A 19,322-nucleotide genomic window follows, 5' to 3' on the forward strand; every position below is an offset into this window, starting at 1 on the left:
TATTTTAGTTGTAAAGGAAACTTATTTTTGTTAGTTTTGTTTTGGTATTAAGAAAAAAGAAGAACACATTTAATTATTTAATTAATACACAAACATTACAAATCATATAAATAATTTACGTTGAAAACTGTAGTTGAATTTAATTGCATTAAATATAAAGTTTATTTATTCAAAATTAGAGTCGAATTTATATTTTGCTGGATAGTATCGTAAGTAAAAGTTGGTTTGCTCTTTTAGTCCGCAAAAGTTAATTCTTCATTGCTATTAGCTCTGATAAGCTAAAATAAATTAATATAGCTAAGTATTTCTTTCCTTAAGCGATTGTATTTTGGTTTAAAGCATCAATAGTAGTAATAGGGAGAACTTTGATATTAGGCTTAGTAAATAAATACAATATAAATAATCATATCAAAATAAAAAGCAAAACACAAATTAGGTAATTAGGGATATTAAATATAGATATTTTACTCTTTAAGTAATCATGGGTAATTGCAGTGGAGTTAACTGCTGCTCGAAAGAAAATGAATTAGTTTTAAAAAATAATGAAAATGGAACAGCAGAAATTACTACATTAGAAAAAACCAATTAGCGTAATTATGCAAATGGAATTAATCACGATGAAGACACAACAACATATGGTTTCAGCAAGGAAAAAGATGATACGTATGATCACAATAAGCATTCTTCAGGAAATGATAATAATTAAAGCCCTGGCAACAAGGATAGATAAGGACTTGAATCCTCGATAGCATTATTAAATAGTAAAAGCAACATTTTAAAAGATCAATATTCAAATAAAGCTGTTTCAGATGAAGATAATTAACTCATCAAATAAACATAAAGTTAAAATTTTAGAATGAAATTAAAGTAAATTATATTTGAAAATGGGACAAAATATGAGGGAGAATGGCTTTAGGGCAAAAAGTCAGGTTATGGAAAATAAGTATGGCCAGATGGGTCTTATTATGAAGGAGATTGGAAGGATAACAAAGCAAATGGAAAAGGAAAATTATATCATGTAGATGGTGATATATACGAAGGTGATTGGTTGAATGACAAAGCAAATGGATATGGTAAAATAATTTAATATGTGCATGACAATAAACAAAATATTTTAGAAGTATTTTAATAGAAAGTTTAGTTATTAATTTATTTATTTGTTTGAGCATATAATCGTTTGATTGATTGACTGATTATTTGTTAATTATCTAAGTTTAAATATCAGTCTTAAGAAATTTATCAACCAGAATCAATAAAATGTTAATTGATTACCCAATTATTTTGTTAGTTAATTATTGATTAACATTTACTAATGAACAAATAGAATTTAATTGAATTTCTTAGCAAATTTGAACTAATATTTGAGATAAAATACTAAATTTCAAGCTTTTTATATTTTCAAAGATTTTTATTACCTTCAAGCTAGAAAAATTACTCTATCCTTCATAAGATCTTTGTTTAGATTCTCTCATCCCTTTTATTTAATTATTCTTATATATTTAATTTACTTCCTAATCATTTTGGTTAGAGCTTACTTTTAGCTATTACTTATTTTATTAAAGTTAATAAAGAATAGAAATTATTAATAAGATCTTTTATCTAATTGGTCCTTCACTTTTTTCATGAATGATAAAAATTATTTTTCCTAAAAAGATAAAAATTTTAATTTTTTGTTTAGAAATTCCTTTGATGAATTTAATTAAAATAAATATTTTTATGATATATCTTTCTATTTACACAGATTTCTAAAATTTATTATTTTTAATAAAATTATTAATTACTTTATTATTTTAATAATAAATAGGAGTTTATAACCATAGCAGTGGAGCTAAATTTGTTGGTTAATGGGAAAATGATAAATAGCATGGATAAGGCCTTGAAATTTGGCCCGATGGTACTCAGTATGAAGGAAACTATGTTAAAGGAAAGAAAGAAGGATACGGAAAATTAACTTTCGCAGATAATTCATATTATGAAGGAGAATTTTAAAACAGTGAAATACATGGAGTGGGATATTATGTTTGGCCAGACCAGAGAAAGTATATAGGCTAGTGGAAATAAAGTAAAATGCATGGCTACGGAATGGTTGTTTGGAAGGATTAAAGATCTTATGAAGGCTAATATCTAGATGATAAAAAGCATGGCTTTGGAGTATTTAAATGGGGTGACGGCAAGAAATACGAAGGTCTTTGGGAAAATGGTAAACAGAATGGAGTTGGAATTTTTACTAACTCTAAAGGAGAAAAAAAATATGGGTCAATGAAAGAAGGAAAGAGAGTTAAATGGATAAATGCACAAATTACAGAAGAAAGTGAGTGTTTGGATATTATAAAATAAATTAGAGATTTTGCTCAAAAACACAATTTTCCAAATTTTGATCCAAAAATTTATGACATTTATATTGAGACATAAGTATGCTTGCCTCCAGAAATCTCAGCTAAGTGTAAATGAACAAAAGCAAAAAAGTATTTGTATAAAATAAAAGGAGAGACTTTTTCGTTAGTTAATAAGAAAAAAATAAATACCAAATTTTAATTCCAAATTAGTTTAATTAAAAAAAAAACGAAATGAGTTTATAAAATAAATAACAGCTTTTACAAAAATAAATAAAATAGTTTTCTAGAAATTAAATTTTACAATCAATTTTCACAAATAATTAATAAATGAAGTAACTAACTAACTAACTTTCAATAAATTCTCATAATTCTAATACACAAAATACTCAACTAAGAATACTGCTTTAAAATATATCTAAAATCATATTTAAAGAAATTAGTTTTGATTGTTCGTTCAATTGATTGCTTGCTTATTTATTGATAAAAATAGAGAAATAAAACTATTTCTAAGAGGATTGATCAAATCTTTCTTTCTTTATATTAAGTACTTCTAAATGTATATAGCAGATATATTATTAAGTAAATTAAAATATCAAAATCTCAAATATAAATAAATAAATAATTTATTAATGCAAACAAATTAACATTTATATATTATTTTTCTATCATTAGTGTTATAAAATTTTTCTCTTTCTTCAAAGATATTGCTTAAATACCATTTATATTTATATGTTTTATTACAAACTATTTTATTTATATTTCAAACAAAAAAAGTAAATCTATCTCTGTATCAAGGATAAATTAATTATTTAAATAAATAATATTTACAAATATGAGTTGAACCCATTTTTCATTAATAATCATTAGCTTTACCCTATATTAATAGTAAATCCCACTTATAAATCTGATTAAAAATCTATTTAAATATTTTAGTGCGTTCAGAAGGTGTTAATTATTATAAAATTTTGTAATTTGATTGAGAATAATATTTAAAATAATTTTTCTATTGTAATTAGAATCCTCTTTTATGACAAAAACAAAACTGTTTGTATTTTTCTATAATTTTTTAGGTTTATTTAAAATATTTTAAAACGAATAATACAAAGAAAGTATCTGATAAGCTATTGCAAATTTTAAAATAAAGTGTAAAAATGTATTTTCACTCCCAGAAAATTAAAAATATTTAGAAAAAAATAAATTCTTCAATAAAATATAAATTCATGTTCAAGAGGGATAAAAGGTGGATGACTTAAAGCAATTAAACATAAAAATAATGAACACATTTTAAATATCAAGGATAAAAAATAGAAAATTTCAAATTTTAAAGACTCTAGAAAATATTAGAATATTTTCATTTTTACATTTATTTTAGATTGTGTTCTGTGATCTCATTGTTGAATACGTATTAAGCATAGATGGAGCTATAGTTGTAGATTTCGTAGATTTTTTATTGAATACGAAGCTTTACAAAAATTCTTAGTAGGGAATACCTTTTTTTGTAATTTTACTATTTAAAAAAAATATATATTACACTTTTTAAAGAATTTTTTGTTAAAAATTTTTTGTTTCCTAAATCTGAATGTTTTCTATTATAAATAATTTTTCGCTAATTCGACCATTAAGTAAAAAATATTTTTCATTCTCTTCAAAAAAATATTTGCAATATATTTTTGTTTTTAGAAAAGAAATCTTAAAGATTAAGAATCGAACGAAATTTTATATAAAGATAAATAGAATTTAGAATAATTAATAGCTGTAAAAAATTACACATAATGTTTGTTTTTATCAATGAATGAATTGATAGTTTTTGATATTATTTTTTTCAAAATTTTCCAAAAAAATTAACTAAAAATTAAAGGAGAAAATAATAATTATTATTATTTTTACTGAACGATAAAAATTAAACAAAAACTTAATTATACTTCAAGGAAATAAAAATAACAAAAAGGAAGAAGCTTAAATCAGCTTTATCGTTAATAAAAGAATGATGACTAAAAAAACACATTTTGAAAATTAGCTCATTTACTTTAGCTAGAATATTATTTTCTAGAAAGTTATTTATTAAAATATGATTAAAATCTTAAATTAATTGAGGATAGAAATTATAATCTTAATTTATAGGGGACACAATTTATTTAACTTTTTAGTATAGAAAAAAATATTAGCTAACTTTGTTACATGTGTTAAATTATTATGAATAAATCATTAATAAGAAATACTTTTATTTTATTTATTTTATTTTTTATTCTTTTATTCATTTTTAAGTTGTTAAAATAGACTCGAAAATCTTTTAAAGTAGTAGATTTAGATGATTTATTAATTAATGGAATATATATATTTTTAAATTAATCTTGAGTGTAAAAAATAAAATATTATTTCTAATTCATTGTATTTTTACTTTTTTATAAACTTAAAATAAATACAAGATTTTTAAAGTCTTTTTATTATTTTATTAGCTAAATAAGCTATGCTTGCTTTTGTCTAGTGTGCAAAATGTTTAATTATTTAAAAAATTAAAAATGATCTAGGCTTAAAATAGATAATTTTTCTATATCATTTGAATATGAAGTTAACTTTTTTTTACAAAAAGTAAAAACTATTTAGTCAATTTTTTTTATAAAGCTATAAAATAAGACTTTCAAAAATATGTGATGTATTTTCATATGATAAAATTAATTATTTTTATTTATCTTTTAGTTTTGCTTAAATTATGTGATAAATAAAAGAATTTTAATATTTCTTTATTTAGAATATTTAAACAGTAATTTAAAATTTATGATAAAAATATTAATTAATATATTACAGACCAAAATTTCTTGGTATAGATAAAATTCTTTTTATACTTCATCTCTACAAAGATAACTCTAAAATAATATATTAAATAATTGAGTTAGTTGCTTATGAAACTATTTTATTGGTTTTAGGTGTAATATTTGCAATTGATTAAAATAATTTATTTTTTTGATTTATAAAATTTTTTTCTAAATTAAATTAAACTAAAAATAAAAGTGTTTTAATAAAAGTCTTTTATTAAAATATAAAAGACTTTTATTTTGAATAGTTGTTTTAAAAAGCCTTCGATCTCACTCAATAATTTATTATAATTAATTAACATGAAAAAAAATAATAATAAAAAAATCAAATGACTATTAAAATCAACTAAAATCCTAAAGTCTCTTTTTTGGCATAAAAATCAAAAAAAATTTATAAATCAACAAAGCATACAAAAAAGGCTAGTTATCTTACTGTAAATGAGAATAAATTTAACTAAATTTCTTAAGTTAGTAAACATCATTTATACTTGAATGATTTAATCACTAACCTTAACCCTGATGAATTAATATCTATCATAAGCTAATTTGACTAATTGACTATCTAAGAAGTCTCTCCTTATAATTACATAGCTCAGTACTAAAAAAAGGTTATGGACTTTGATTTCAATGAAGAAACGGATGAACTGTTTGAAGTTTATAATGACATCACTATTGTAATCAAATTTGAAATTAAATAAATTATTGAATGCTCTACTAGATATACAATTTTATTTTAAAATTTGTCTAAATAATATGATATTGAATATTAAAATCTCAAAAGCGACTTGATCCAAAATATCATTTCTTTTTGAAGATAAAGGTCTTTCTGACATGATAGACAATTTTGTAATTAATTTCTACTGCTGCATACAAAAATGAATTGTAAAATTTATTATAAATTTTAAAATTTAACTTTAACTAAATTTTAAAAAAATTAAATCTTCTTGCTTAAACAACTGAAATTAGAAGAAAATATTTAACAAAATAAGAATTATCTCTTCATTTCTTTCTTGATTCTCACTGTAAATAATCCTAATTAATCAACTTTATATATATAAAAATAAGAATTTTAATCTTAGTTAATAATTTATTTGTGTATATATTCATTCCTCTTTATTTTTGTTGAAATCTATTCTAAAATTTAAATTATTTTTATTTTTTATTCTAAATCTTTCAAAAATGCTCAAAATAAAATATTTCAATTCAATAAAAACTAAAAATAAATAAAAGAAATAAATAAATAAATGAATCAATCAATCAAGATTAAATATCATCCTTGAACTGATAGATGAAAAAAAGCTAATTAGAAAACCAATCAAATAAATTATAAATAATGAATGAAAAAAATTTAAATGATTTAATCTTATGAACTAGAAAGGAAATTAAAAATATCAAAATATAAAGGTGACAAGACAAATATTAATTAATCTGTCTACTTTATTAACAATTAAAATTGATAGAAATAAAATTAAGTCTGATTAATTTAATCTTTCTATCTAGATATATAAAAAATACTTTGCCAAGCATGTTTAATTCAAAAAAATAAATATAAGTGGATTTTTTATATTAAAAGCCATTTTTTCTCACTAAATTTTCATTTTATTAAAATTAATTTTATTTATTAAGTAAAAAATTAATAAATTAAATGCCTAAATTTTTCATTCGTTTTTTAAAAGTTTCAAAAAGTTTTGTGCATAAAAGAAATCAAAAAGCTTTATACATTTTAATATATTCATAAAGGTATGCACATAATAATGTAAGAAAAATATGAAAAACTATATTAATCATTGAAAATTTTTTGTATCTATTTCATTATATTCATTATTTTTTTAATATAAAATAAAACACTTTTATTTAGATGATCAAAAGATAATTAATCAAATAAATACAGATACATTAAGATTTTTTTCATAGAATTTACTTATAATAAATTTTAACTACATTTCTTATCAATTATTTATTCATTTTTCCTTTTTATCTTTTTTTGATTTTTTAAATAACAAACAAATAATTTTCTTTTTAGTCTTTTATGATTAAAATTTATTTTAAAATCTACTTTTTAGTTGTAACTCTAAAATATTTTTATATAAACTCTTTAAATAATAAATAAATCAATTATACATATATACTTGTTATGAAATAAGTGTATTTTAACAAACTAAAACTTTGATAAAATCTTACTTATTTACTTTTACTAAAAGAGAATTAATATTTTTTTTGATAGATATAAGCATTTTTTAGACTATAAAAACAAACTTGCCTAAAAATATCTTAAAGAAATTTTAGTAAATGATAATAGTTTTAATATAAGTTAAAGACAGACACTTATTTTGTTAAGTATTTAAAAATAATTTATTTTACCTTCTTTGATTAGAAGAAAAAAAATACACTAAATTATCAAGTTAATACTAAAATTCCTTTTGATTAATATACTTATTATTACATGCTATGAATAAGTGTTTGATAGATTAACTTCTTAAGAGTAGCGTAAATTAAAATATTTGTAATTATTTAATAATACTAAGAAATATCTAAAAAGAATATTTATTTTCTTACCATTTAAATTATTCTATTTGTAAAAAAAAATTGACTATATATTTTATTTTTCTCCTTATTTTTGATCTATCTTTAGTATATATATTCTTAAATTTATTATAAAAATACTATTAGTGAATTTTTAGATTAAAATTTTATTTATGATTTACTAAAATATTTATATTCATTTAAAATCATAGACATTTGCATTTTTATAGCTTCATATTTTAAATGCTCATTAAAAGCCTTTAAATTCCATTAAAGTTTTTGCAATTATCTTCGTTGTTTACAAAATTAAATTTTATATTTTTTTAATTTGAGATAAAATATTCTCATCTCAAAATAAAAAAATTAAATTGGAAATTTATTCTCAAAAATATTGATTTTGTTTTTTATCTATTTTAATATTTCAATAAATTTTACTGGTCAGTAAAAAAAAAGTAAATTAATAGAGGCAGTCCTTTTAGAATGTGTCTCTTCTAATGAATATCTATTTTTTATATATAAATATGTATAAAATAGTTTATTCTTATTTAGCGTTATAAACCAAAATAATTTATTTAATTATTTTATTGATGTAAGTTTATTGAATTAATATAAAATATTTATTTAATTGTTTGAAAAAAAAGAATTTTATACTTATTTATTAATTAAAAATCAAAAAATTAATAAAAGTAAAAAAAAATTGTTTTTGAAACTATGTAATAGCAAAAAAATTAAAAGTGTTTTGTTGTTTTGATTAATAATTCAAAAATTGTATGCGGCGATGATTAATTTACATAATTAATTTCAAAATAAATAAAAATAAAATAACAAAAAAAAATAATCTAAATAAATACATTAATTAATACATAACCAAATGGCAATCTAATTCAACTAAATTTCTCTCAATCTTTTAGGCTAGTCTAAGATAAAAAAGTAGATTTAAAAAATTTCTAAATAATCAAGACATAATAAAAAAAATAATTACCTTGCTGTCAATCAATAGAATATTATCTAAATTTCCAAGGTCAGTAAAAACCATCTATATTTGAGTGATTTAATCACTAACCTTAATCCTGAAGAATTAATATCAATCTTGAGCTTATATAACTAATTGTCTATCCAAGAAATATCTCCTTACAAATACTTAGCTTAATACAAAAAAAAAATAATCGACTTTGATTACAATGAAGAAACAGAAGAAATATTTGAAGTTTATAATGATATCACTATTGGAATAATATTTGAAATTAAATAAATAAGTGAATGCTCTACTCAATATACAATCTTATTCTAAAACTTATCTAAATAATACGATATCGAATATCAAAATCTCAAAAGTGACTTGATTCAAAATATTATTTAATATTGAAGAAATAGATTCAACTTCATTACATTTTTCAATTAAGAAGCTATAGCTAATATAGAATAAACAATAAATTTAGCAAATTATTCATTAAAATATATTTTCTGATAATTTAAGGAAATATTAAAAGTACTTTATATATATTTGTATTAAATGTTTCAATTTTATTACTCATTTGTAAATATTTTAATAATTAATTTATTACTATTTTAAAATTATTTACTGATTATTAAGAAAAGATTAAAAGAACTATATATATTTTTTTATTAATTTCAATTTTATAACTTATTTGTAAATATTTTTTATTATTACTATTTTAAAATTAATTTTAATCTAAAAACCTAATTTTATAAAAAAATTGTCTGAAGTATATTAATTAATACATAGATATAATTTATTCTAAAAAAATAATTTAATAAGTCAGGTATAATTATCAATTAGAGTTTCGAGTTTCTAATTTAAAGTTTTGCTTTTTAAAAATGAAAAATTTAGATTTTTATCTTATATTATTATCAATTGCTTTTCATGTATGTATATATGTATCTTTAACTAGCAGAATATATAAAATTTTAGCTTAAAAAATTCAATTTTCATTGAAGTAATCTTAAATTTATTAAGGGGATATCTGGCGCAAAGATTGATCTAATGCTGTTGTCAATTGTCAATTTTTGCTTTTCATAATTAAGGTAAATAAATTGATGATTTTGTGTTACTGATAAATCTTACAAAAGTATATTTAGTAAAGTAAATCTAAATAAAATAAAAGTTAAAATTATTGAGATAAATAAGAAAAAAATTTTAGCTCTTAATTAAATCTAAAGAAATTTAAGAAAGATAAACATTTCAATATTTTGTGTTTTAAGTAATCTAAAATAATTAAAATTGATTGGACAAACATGATTTTTTCCTTACTTTTTACAATTTTAAAATAACAAAATTAACTATAAGATGCTTAAATATTATAAATAAGCTTACATATAGATAATAAAATCATCACAAATTTATTTTAGAGTTATTTTAACTTTCTTTAAGCTTTTAAAATGTATCTTTACTATAAATATATTTGATATTTTAAATATAAGTTATTTATAGTAAAAAAATATATCAATTTTTATATGAATGTGAATTTTATTTTATTCTAATTTAGGACTTATTGTTTATAAATGATGAATATTTTATATTTGTATTCTTTTTAATATAATTAATAAATGCCTATATTATATATTTAACATGTTTTGTATTCATATTTTAAAATAGTATAATTTGAAATATCCTAGTAATCTAAATTTATTTGTTTATTATTTTTTTGTCAGTACTAACTAACTAACAAATTAATTGTGATAATTAAAATAGTTGTTTCGAAATTAATAAAATAATAACTTTTGATTTTATACTTTCACAAGTTAAGTAAACATTTGTAAAAATTAAAAATTTAAGAATAAATCAAGTAAAAATATTAATAATTTATTTTATTTTAAAAAAATTCTTTTATGTCTCTGTCTAAAAAAATTTTGAAGAAAAATAATAATAAGCTAGCTGCTAAACATTTAAAAATAGAAAGATTAAATATACCCAGTAATATAAAATCTTTAGAACAATTCATCTTCATTCAATTCCTACCCATTTTTAAATTTAATAATATAATTTGAATTTATCTCAACCCCTCTATATCTACTTCATTTTTTGAGCTCGTATAGTATTTATTTGCATTTCAACTGAAATAAAACTTTCTATTTTAATAAAATTCAATTGTTTTACTTAATATTAACTAAAAAATATTTTTAATTATTCATTTAAAAGCTAAAATAATTTATTTTGGTATTAATTTGTTAAAAATAATTTAAAAAAGAAAGAATTTAAGAAAATTTTATATAAAAGTATTTTTTACTCATATTGAATAATATAAGAGATCAGTTGAATCAATAATTTTAATAAACAAATTAATAATTAAAACAAAGAAAATCAATTCAAACAAAAAAAAAAGAAACAAAATTAATAATTTAAATGACTATTAAAACTAGCTAATCACCTTCTCCCTCTATCAATTCTTTTAATAAATAGATTAATAAGTAAATACAAACAATATCCAAAGATAGAAACCACAAGAAAAAAAGCTATTACAATAATGTTGAAGAATAGAAAATAAAATAAATTTCCAAAGTAAGTAAAGACCATTTATACATGGGCGATTTAATAACTAATCTTAATCCTGATGAACTAATTTACATATTGAATTAATATCCCTCCTTTTCTATCTAAGAAGAATTCCCATACTAATACACTGCTTAATACTAAAAAAATGTTATCGACTTTGATTTTGATGAAGAGACAGATGAATTAATTTAAGTTTAAAATTAAATTACTATTAAAATTAGGTTTGAAATTAAGTAAATAAGTGAATGCTCTACTCAATTTACAATTTTATTTTAAAATATATCCAAATAATACGATATTGAATATTAAAATCTCAAAGCTGATTTAATTTAAAATATTATTTCTTTTTGAAGTTATAATTCTAATAAGTTTGATAAAGTGCTATTTATAAAACTATAATAGTTAAAAAATATATATAAATATTAATTAATTGATTGTATTGATAATTTATTTTATTACTTTTGTAATTTTAATTAAAATTTTTGATTTATTAATAATTAATTTCCTTAATTTTTTTGATTTTGTTTTTATTTGATTTATTAATAAGCTTATTTATTAACTTGAATAATTAAAAGATATTAATTTGGTGAAAAAATAAATGATTTACTTATTCATCTTAATTTAAGTATCTGCTCTTGCTAAAAGTTATATATCAAAATAGCTTAAGTTTAGTAAATTTTCATATTGTAAATAGAGGATTTCTTAAGAAGTAAATTTAATATATAAAAAATCTAATTTTATTTTATTAAAGAATAATTGGCAAATAAACAAATATTGTTATTACATTTAATGATTTAAAGTATAAAAGCAATATCATTTAAATAATTAGCAAAAATTAATTCTTTTTTTCTTTTCGAAAATTATAGTTAATTCGCTATAATATTATTTTAGTATGTTCTATATTTAGAATGAATTTTTTAATTTCTGCAGTTTTAAGCAGCTACTTTACTCTAAAATAAATAGAAAATAATGTAATTAAAATGATAAAAAAACAGGATGCTGAAAAATAAAAACCAGTATTTTATAATCCAAAATTTTTAACAAAATTTAAAAGACATATACACTATTTATATATATTTATATAAAGATAATCAAATAAAAGTTAATTAAATGTATTTTTGTGTATTTTTATACTCAAATTAAAGTAAAAAAACTTCAAAATTAAGATAGTTGTTTAAATTTATAATATTTATTTAGTAAGTTTTAAAAAATCTTTTAGATTTATTTCCTATTTTTTTTTAGTTATGGTTTTGTTTCAAATTCCATTTTTGTCAATTTTGTATAACATTTAAAATTTAATTCATAGCTGAGTCATAATCACACTAGCATAGCTGGATGATTTGAAATATCTTCAATATTTTATCCTTATTTGAAGAATTTTTCACAAAATTATTTTCTGCTTATAATGTTTAATCTAAATCTTCTTTATTGTTAATTTATACTGTAGTTTGATTATATCTTTCAGAGCCTTTAGAAAAGTTTTCATTATCTTCATTTTTCTTTTATTTTTTGCAAATAGGAGTTTCATATGAGTTTTATGAATCAAGATCATCTAAATTATTTTAAATTTGATTTATTTTATCATTCTTTTCTAGTTTACTAAAAGAGCTACTAACATCTTCTGTTATGTTCTGTTAAATTTGAATTGAATTTGAATTGGTATTATTTTAATATTCTCCGTTTTAATTTCTATCACATTCTTAGTTGGATGCTGATTCTTAAGAGCATATATTCCTATACAAGATATTACTTTCCTAAGAATCGCTTTACTATGAAAAACTGTTACTCTGATTAATTTAACCTGGTTTTTCATTTACTATTTTGTTTTCATTACAATTAAAGATATTATTTTAATTTTTTTATTCAGCCTTAAAAAAATTATCTTTAAAGTTTTTTTCTTCAAACTAACAATTTTATTAATGGTTTATTGTTTCTGCTTGTGGCTTTTCTTAGTCATCAAATTGTTATTATTATTTATTTTAAGAAATATCTTTTTTAAAAAAGGAATCGCCCTAAAAATCTAATTTGACTTCTTTTGTGATTTATAAATTTGAATTAGATGGTGATTTATCTTCGTACTATGATTATTTCTAGAAAATGTCTAAATTACTTTTTTCAGACGTTTCGCTATTCTTTTTTAAAAGAATTTATGAAACTTCTGTCAATTGTTAGAATTTACTAAGCAAATTGCTAGTGGATAGAGAAGGTGTTTTCTTTTCATAAGATTTATCACAACTAAATTTATTTGAATTGTTGCTACTAGCCGCATCAAAATCTTTCTCATTATTAATATTAAAGAAATTATTCTAATTTGATTAAGAATTAAAATTTTATGCTCTTTATTTACTAAAAAAGCTGCTTTCAATAATTGAAGTGCCTTGATTATTTTGATTTCCTTAATTTCCATATTTATTAGCAATAAATTTATTTTAATTTTAATCATTAAGTTCACTTTATAATTTTTCTTTTTAGAAAAAACTACAAGTGTTGTCTTATGTCTTTTGTCCTTCGCTTTTTCCAAAGAATTAGCTGAATTCCTTATTACTATTACCTGCTTCAAAGAAAGAATTTTTAGGAGTTATTGATTAATTTTACTCTCCTCTTTAAAAAAATGAGTTGCTTGTTTAATTTAAAGAGGCGGATTATTTAGGAGGATTCATTTAATAAGATTATTGCTTGATTTAAGCTGAACCACAACTACTACTTTAAGGGGAGTTATTAGAAAAGAAAGAGGACTATTTAAGGGGTGTACTTTCACTTTTAAAAAGCCCCTAAACATTATTATTGCTAGAGTAGCTTTCACTTTCTGGAAATTCAGGTTCATGTTATGAAGAAAATGAACTACTAGAAAAATCGTCAAGTGTTAGCTTTTCATTAGGATTTCTGAAGAAAAGAGTTTATTTAGGAAGGACACCACCTTTGCAAAATCCAAAATAAGGAACAACATTTCCTCTTCTTTTTAATGCATCATAACCTCTCCCTTTTTCTTTGCAATTGATATCAAAGTAAGCTTTCATCCATTAAGCAAATTCTAAATTGTCTTAGTACTTTGCCTTAGCTAATTTATTGACCTTATTAATGATAAAAGAAAAATATAAGAAAATATTTTGTTTCTACTTATTCTAATTCCAAAAATTATGTGCAAAATGTTTTTTTTATAAAAAAGAAAAATAAATTTTTTACTGGAATCATTTTAGGCACTTAAAGCTTATCAAAAGTTTGCTGCAAAATCTTGAAATTATGCAAAAAATCATATTCAAGCTTAGCAGTCCACTTTACTTTAGAAAGTGGAACTTATCCAGGATATATGACATCCAAAAGTTGGCAGTACATAGTACCACTACCAAGCTATTCTATTAAAGTCATATTAACCTATTTGGATTTAAAAAAAGTATTAAAAAGACAATTTTCTTATAATTATCAGGTGTTTTATTTAAAAAAACAGCCACAGTCTTAAATGAAATGGGCAATAAAATATTAATTACCTTAAGCAAATCATTAATCCATGCTAATATCTCATTTTTGGATATAAAATTTTTGCCTATTACTGAGCTCTTCTTTGCTGAAGATGCTGAATTTGTATGCGACATAAAATTGTATGAGAGAAAGCCTAAACTTATTTGTTTGAGTAGGATTGATTGATTGATTTTAGGATTAACTAGTTTATGTTTTGTTTTTTAATCGCTGATAGAAATATAGATAAAAGTATTAATTTAAAGAAATCAATAAATAATGCAAAAAGATTGTACAAAAACAAAAACAAAAAAAGCAAATCAAAGAAATTAAAATGAAAAATCAATAATTAAATTATATAGGAAGAAGAAGTTATGAAAGAACGTATGGGAATTAAAGAGTATTAATAATTAATTTGATAAATTCTTTCTTATTTTAAATTATTATCTTTCTCATTTTCCCGCAAAATCTTTTTTTTGTTTGTTTATTTTTTCATTCACAAATTCTTTCTTTTATTAATTTTACAATTTCATAAAATAAAGTCGTTAGGATGCTTTTTTTGATTAATAATTAAGATTCGTTTTCATTTCTGCTTTAGATTCGCTTCTCTTAATTCTTAAATAATTTTAAATTTAATTTTTAAAAATGGATTTATTTATTTGTTTTCTAACAGGTTATTTCTAACCAACTCCCACATTTACCCAATGAGTACACATACAAAGATGTATGTATATTTTAATTTAATTATTATTTTTAATTCTTTATTAATTTTTATTAAAATTTGTTATTTTGATTAAATCTTACAACTCATCATTTTCCGCGAAATTATATTATTATTATTATTGAGAAAAATTATATTTCTTTCATTAATAATTAGAATGTAAATCATCTTCAAAATTATTACTATTCATTTAACTTAAAGAAATTTATTTTTTAAATATTTATTGATTATAACCTAATTTACATTAATTTAATATTTTTTTCCTAAACTAAATCTCAAAAATTAAATATAAAATTAACTATTTCTATTAAAAAAAGATAACAATATGAATAATTAAAGCAATATGATTAAAACTTAGCAAAATCACATTTTATTTTAGAGGATTTTTCTAATAAAATATTTAAATTTATTAATTCAATTATTTAATTTAAAAAATTTTTAAATTAAAACAAATTATTTGCTTTATATTTACTTTCTGAGTAAATATTTTTAAATTATTAAAAAAATAAATATCCATAATTTGAAATAAGTACTTTTTTAGAATTAGCTACACAATATATAAAGATATTTCTTTTTAAATGTCAAACATTGATAAAATCTCAAAAGAATTAGAAGCTCATAAGAACGCAATAGTTGATGATAGATAATTAGAAGAAGAAGAGGAATAGAGAAGAAAGAAAAATTAAGAATTAATGGATAGATTTAATGCAATTAATGATTCTCTTAAGTTTGATGAGAATCTTTTGAAACCATCTGCATTCGAACTTAAATTCAAATAAGACTAGGAAGCAGGTAAAAGTAGTAAGTTAGATGATCTCGATCTAGAATTTAAATAAACGTTTGCTAAAATGGGAGAACTTATTTTTAATTCTGGTCTTTTTAACTAACTTCAAAATCATTATTAGGAAGATGAGGAAAATTAATAGTAAAAATAAATAGAAGATGACGAAAGTGATGAAAAGGATTAAATTGAATAACAAGTAAATAAAGAATAATAATAAGAAAAATGAAAATATTATGAACCTAAACAACTTTATTGTTTTGTTTTATTTAAGAGAACCAATTTGCTTTTAATTTTATGAAAATCTATTAAAAAATCTTTAAAAATATTAAGAAAAAAATGATAAAACGTTTTTTGTAAAATAAATCTAACTTTTATCATTAAAAGAAAGAATTCAACTTTTAAAAGAAACAAATTAAAATCTGGATTAACATGTTTAATACATATTAAAAAGTAGGAAAGCCATTAATATTATTTATTAATAATCTAAATGTAATTAATTTATTTATGTATTTTAAATTCATCAAAAAATGAAGGTATTTTCAAGTGCAAATTAGAAGATAATTTATTATTATTTTAATGTAATCAAAATAAATTTTGAAATTAAAAATGGCATGAGGTAATTTTATTGTGAAAGTGTGAAGCTAAGTTTCTATACAAATAAATTTTATATAAATAGTTGATAAATTTAAGTTTTTTAATGGAGAAGAATGTTTTTATTATATGGCTTATTCTATGTAATTTTATATCGCTTTTAATTTTATTCAGAATGATTTTTGGTTCATGCTGGTTCCTAGTGTATCTACGATATTTTAGCTCATTGTGTCATCGATATTCTATTTATGTAAAAATAAATTTATTTGGTTTATATTGCAAAATGTTTATTTAAATATTACAGATAAAAGATGGCGTTAAGGATCAATTTTACCAACATTTCTAATGGCAAGTTAATCTTTTGTTTTTTTGGATTCATCTTCAATCCATCTAATATAGTTTTTAGCTAAATTGCACATGGACTACATTTTTTCAACATTATTTTTTTGCTTTTCTTCATATTTATCTTGCTTAAGTGCTTCGCTCCAATTTTTCTTATACAAATTAAGGAGCATTTATGTTTCTAATTCATTTTTTCTGTAATTAATGTTTATTGAATAATAGTATTTATTTAATCCGTGATAAATAGCCTAATTTCATTCATTAAAATATATAAATAAAATTAAATATTTTTCTCAATAAATTTACATTAAATGAAGGTGGTTGCAAATGTCCTATATTACTAGTTGTCTATCTTGCTTCAATCTGTAATTGCTATGTTGCATTATTTATTAATCTAAAAGCATCCATAACTACTTTTCCCTTAACTGATTGAATTGGATCTATAACCAATGCAACAAATCTAGGATGTAACTGTTCAAAACTCTAATTTTTAAAATAATTTTTTTAACAAAATTGATATTATTAGTTCAATCTCTCTTTCGATATTCACATATTTAAAAGCTATTATTTGTATTCTAATTCTTTTATGCTTTCAAAAATATTTTGCTTTTTAAAAAATTGCTAAAAAATTTAAAACATTTTGAATATATTTTCCCTATTAATAAAATAGAAATATCCAAACTTTATTTATATTTTAATTTTGCTAATTTTTATTTAATTGATTAAATGCAGTAAAAAAATATTTTCTTTCGTCTATTTAATATTTATTTATTCTTTGAGTAGAAAAGCTAAAACACTGATTAGTTCTATCAAGTAGAAACAAAATATATTTGCAAATTAATATTTTACCATTTAAGTATTCATATCAACACTTGATAACCAAGGACCGAAACCAGGGTGAGAGTGATACCACCCAACAACCATTTCATTTCTTTCTGTTTATTTTAACATTTCTAACATTTCTGCTTAAAATACGGGATCTACTGCTTCTACTGATTCCTATGATTTGAGAATAGAATGAAGATCAGAAAGAATTATTTTAATGTAAACTTTAAGAAAAACTCATTGATTTAAGCCGAAACTTAAATCAAAAGTAAAATCACTTCATAAATTTATGATAAAGTAGTTTATAATTATTAAGGAATCTTAAAAATCTTACACCAGTACCAGATTAGGGCATAGCGAATACATCAACAACCTTAACTGTATAATCATCAATAATTTCACCAAGCATCAAACCCATAACTTCCAAAGGAACTCCTGCTCTTGCTATTGTAAAAATAATAAAATGCTTAATTGCGATACTTAATAAAATGAAAAAATATTTTCAAACTAATTCATATTTTATTAACATAACAAAACCTAAACTTTTTATAACTATTTTTTAATAATTAATTCTATTATTTGCTTATTAGAAAAACTTGAATAAAAATGGAGGAAAAATTTGTTAATTACAATGCTTGAGCATTTTTAATAATGCTAAAGATGAGATGTAAATAGTTTCTGAGGTGTCATCTAAAGGCATTGATATATTGCCTGCTTATTAACCACCATATCCTTATTATTGTAAAAATTATTATAAATATTCTTGATTCATCTGTTTTATTTAGTTTTTATCTTAATATATATATATATTTTATTAAATTCAAATATAGTATATCTTATATCCTTCTATTACGTTTTTCTATCAAAATCATATATAAAAATTACATTCATTCATTCAATCAATAAATCTTATCTTTTAGCTAGTAATTTATATTTTGATTATTTAAAGTTCTGATTAGAGAGAAATTGTTTCTGTTGTCTTATATTTTATCTTTTATCAATTCACATGTGCTCATTACTACTAATATTTTATTCAATTACAAATGAGCACAGAAAAAATTTAAGTAAATTATTAATAAATTATTTAATAGCAGAAGAATCGGCAATAAAGAATAGTTTGAAAAAAATACTTCTTTATTTATAAATTAAACATATTATTTTGATTTATTCTGTCAGAAATCAATTGATTTGTAAATAAACAATTTTCATTAAAATGTTTAAATAAAGAGGATTTAATTATTTAATAAAATAAACTAACTATTTTTTAAGATGAATAACAATAAACAGAATTTTTAAATTTTACTTTATTTGCAATAAAAAATATTTAACCTGTTAATTAGATTAAATTTTCTAGCAATTTAAATATAAATTACTCATAATATATTTTAATATCAATTAAAGAAACTAAAAATAATAATTA

General features: G+C 20.1%; 7 protein-coding genes across 7 annotated transcripts; 5 read left to right on the plus strand and 2 right to left on the minus strand. All coding sequences in view use genetic code 6, as the record gives it.

The window, feature by feature from the left end:
- Window positions 1-481: 481 nt before the first annotated feature.
- Window positions 482-2,451, plus strand: TTHERM_00476750 (MORN motif protein; the record flags this gene model as incomplete). The annotated part of the gene is made up of 2 exons (XM_001017382.1): window positions 482-1,073; window positions 1,805-2,451. The coding sequence occupies 2 exons, from the start codon at window positions 482-484 to the stop codon at window positions 2,449-2,451; spliced, it is 1,239 nt and encodes a 412-aa protein (XP_001017382.1).
- A 2,991-nt stretch (window positions 2,452-5,442) lies between these two features.
- Window positions 5,443-5,961, plus strand: TTHERM_00476760 (hypothetical protein; the record flags this gene model as incomplete). The annotated part of the gene is made up of 1 exon (XM_001017383.3): window positions 5,443-5,961. Exon 1 carries the CDS (start codon window positions 5,479-5,481, stop codon window positions 5,959-5,961), a length of 483 nt encoding a protein of 160 aa, XP_001017383.3. The 5' UTR covers window positions 5,443-5,478.
- A 2,552-nt stretch (window positions 5,962-8,513) lies between these two features.
- TTHERM_00476770 (hypothetical protein) lies at window positions 8,514-9,038 on the plus strand (the record flags this gene model as incomplete). Its single annotated transcript, XM_001017384.2, has 1 exon — window positions 8,514-9,038. The coding sequence occupies exon 1, from the start codon at window positions 8,544-8,546 to the stop codon at window positions 9,036-9,038; it is 495 nt and encodes a 164-aa protein (XP_001017384.1). The 5' UTR covers window positions 8,514-8,543.
- Window positions 9,039-11,036: 1,998 nt separating this feature from the next.
- TTHERM_00476780 (hypothetical protein) lies at window positions 11,037-11,537 on the plus strand (the record flags this gene model as incomplete). The annotated part of the gene is made up of 1 exon (XM_001017385.1): window positions 11,037-11,537. One exon carries the CDS (start codon window positions 11,037-11,039, stop codon window positions 11,535-11,537), a length of 501 nt encoding a protein of 166 aa, XP_001017385.1.
- Window positions 11,538-12,457: 920 nt separating this feature from the next.
- On the minus strand, window positions 12,458-14,776 carry TTHERM_00476790 (EB1 protein; the record flags this gene model as incomplete). Its single annotated transcript, XM_001017386.2, has 3 exons — window positions 12,458-14,257; window positions 14,370-14,558; window positions 14,672-14,776. The coding sequence occupies 3 exons, from the start codon at window positions 14,774-14,776 to the stop codon at window positions 12,458-12,460; spliced, it is 2,094 nt and encodes a 697-aa protein (XP_001017386.2).
- A 1,162-nt stretch (window positions 14,777-15,938) lies between these two features.
- Window positions 15,939-16,370, plus strand: TTHERM_00476800 (hypothetical protein; the record flags this gene model as incomplete). The annotated part of the gene is made up of 1 exon (XM_001017387.2): window positions 15,939-16,370. The coding sequence occupies one exon, from the start codon at window positions 15,939-15,941 to the stop codon at window positions 16,368-16,370; it is 432 nt and encodes a 143-aa protein (XP_001017387.2).
- Window positions 16,371-16,905: 535 nt separating this feature from the next.
- On the minus strand, window positions 16,906-18,674 carry TTHERM_00476810 (Mov34/MPN/PAD-1 family: proteasomal regulatory protein rpn11 and signalosome complex protein; the record flags this gene model as incomplete). Its single annotated transcript, XM_001017388.3, has 6 exons — window positions 16,906-16,977; window positions 17,038-17,325; window positions 17,384-17,560; window positions 17,927-18,076; window positions 18,237-18,346; window positions 18,533-18,674. The coding sequence occupies 6 exons, from the start codon at window positions 18,672-18,674 to the stop codon at window positions 16,906-16,908; spliced, it is 939 nt and encodes a 312-aa protein (XP_001017388.1).
- Window positions 18,675-19,322: the final 648 nt, after the last annotated feature.

Source organism: Tetrahymena thermophila, assembly GCF_000189635.1.
Source record: "Tetrahymena thermophila SB210 genomic scaffold scf_8254611, whole genome shotgun sequence".
NCBI lineage: Eukaryota > Ciliophora > Oligohymenophorea > Hymenostomatida > Tetrahymenidae > Tetrahymena > Tetrahymena thermophila.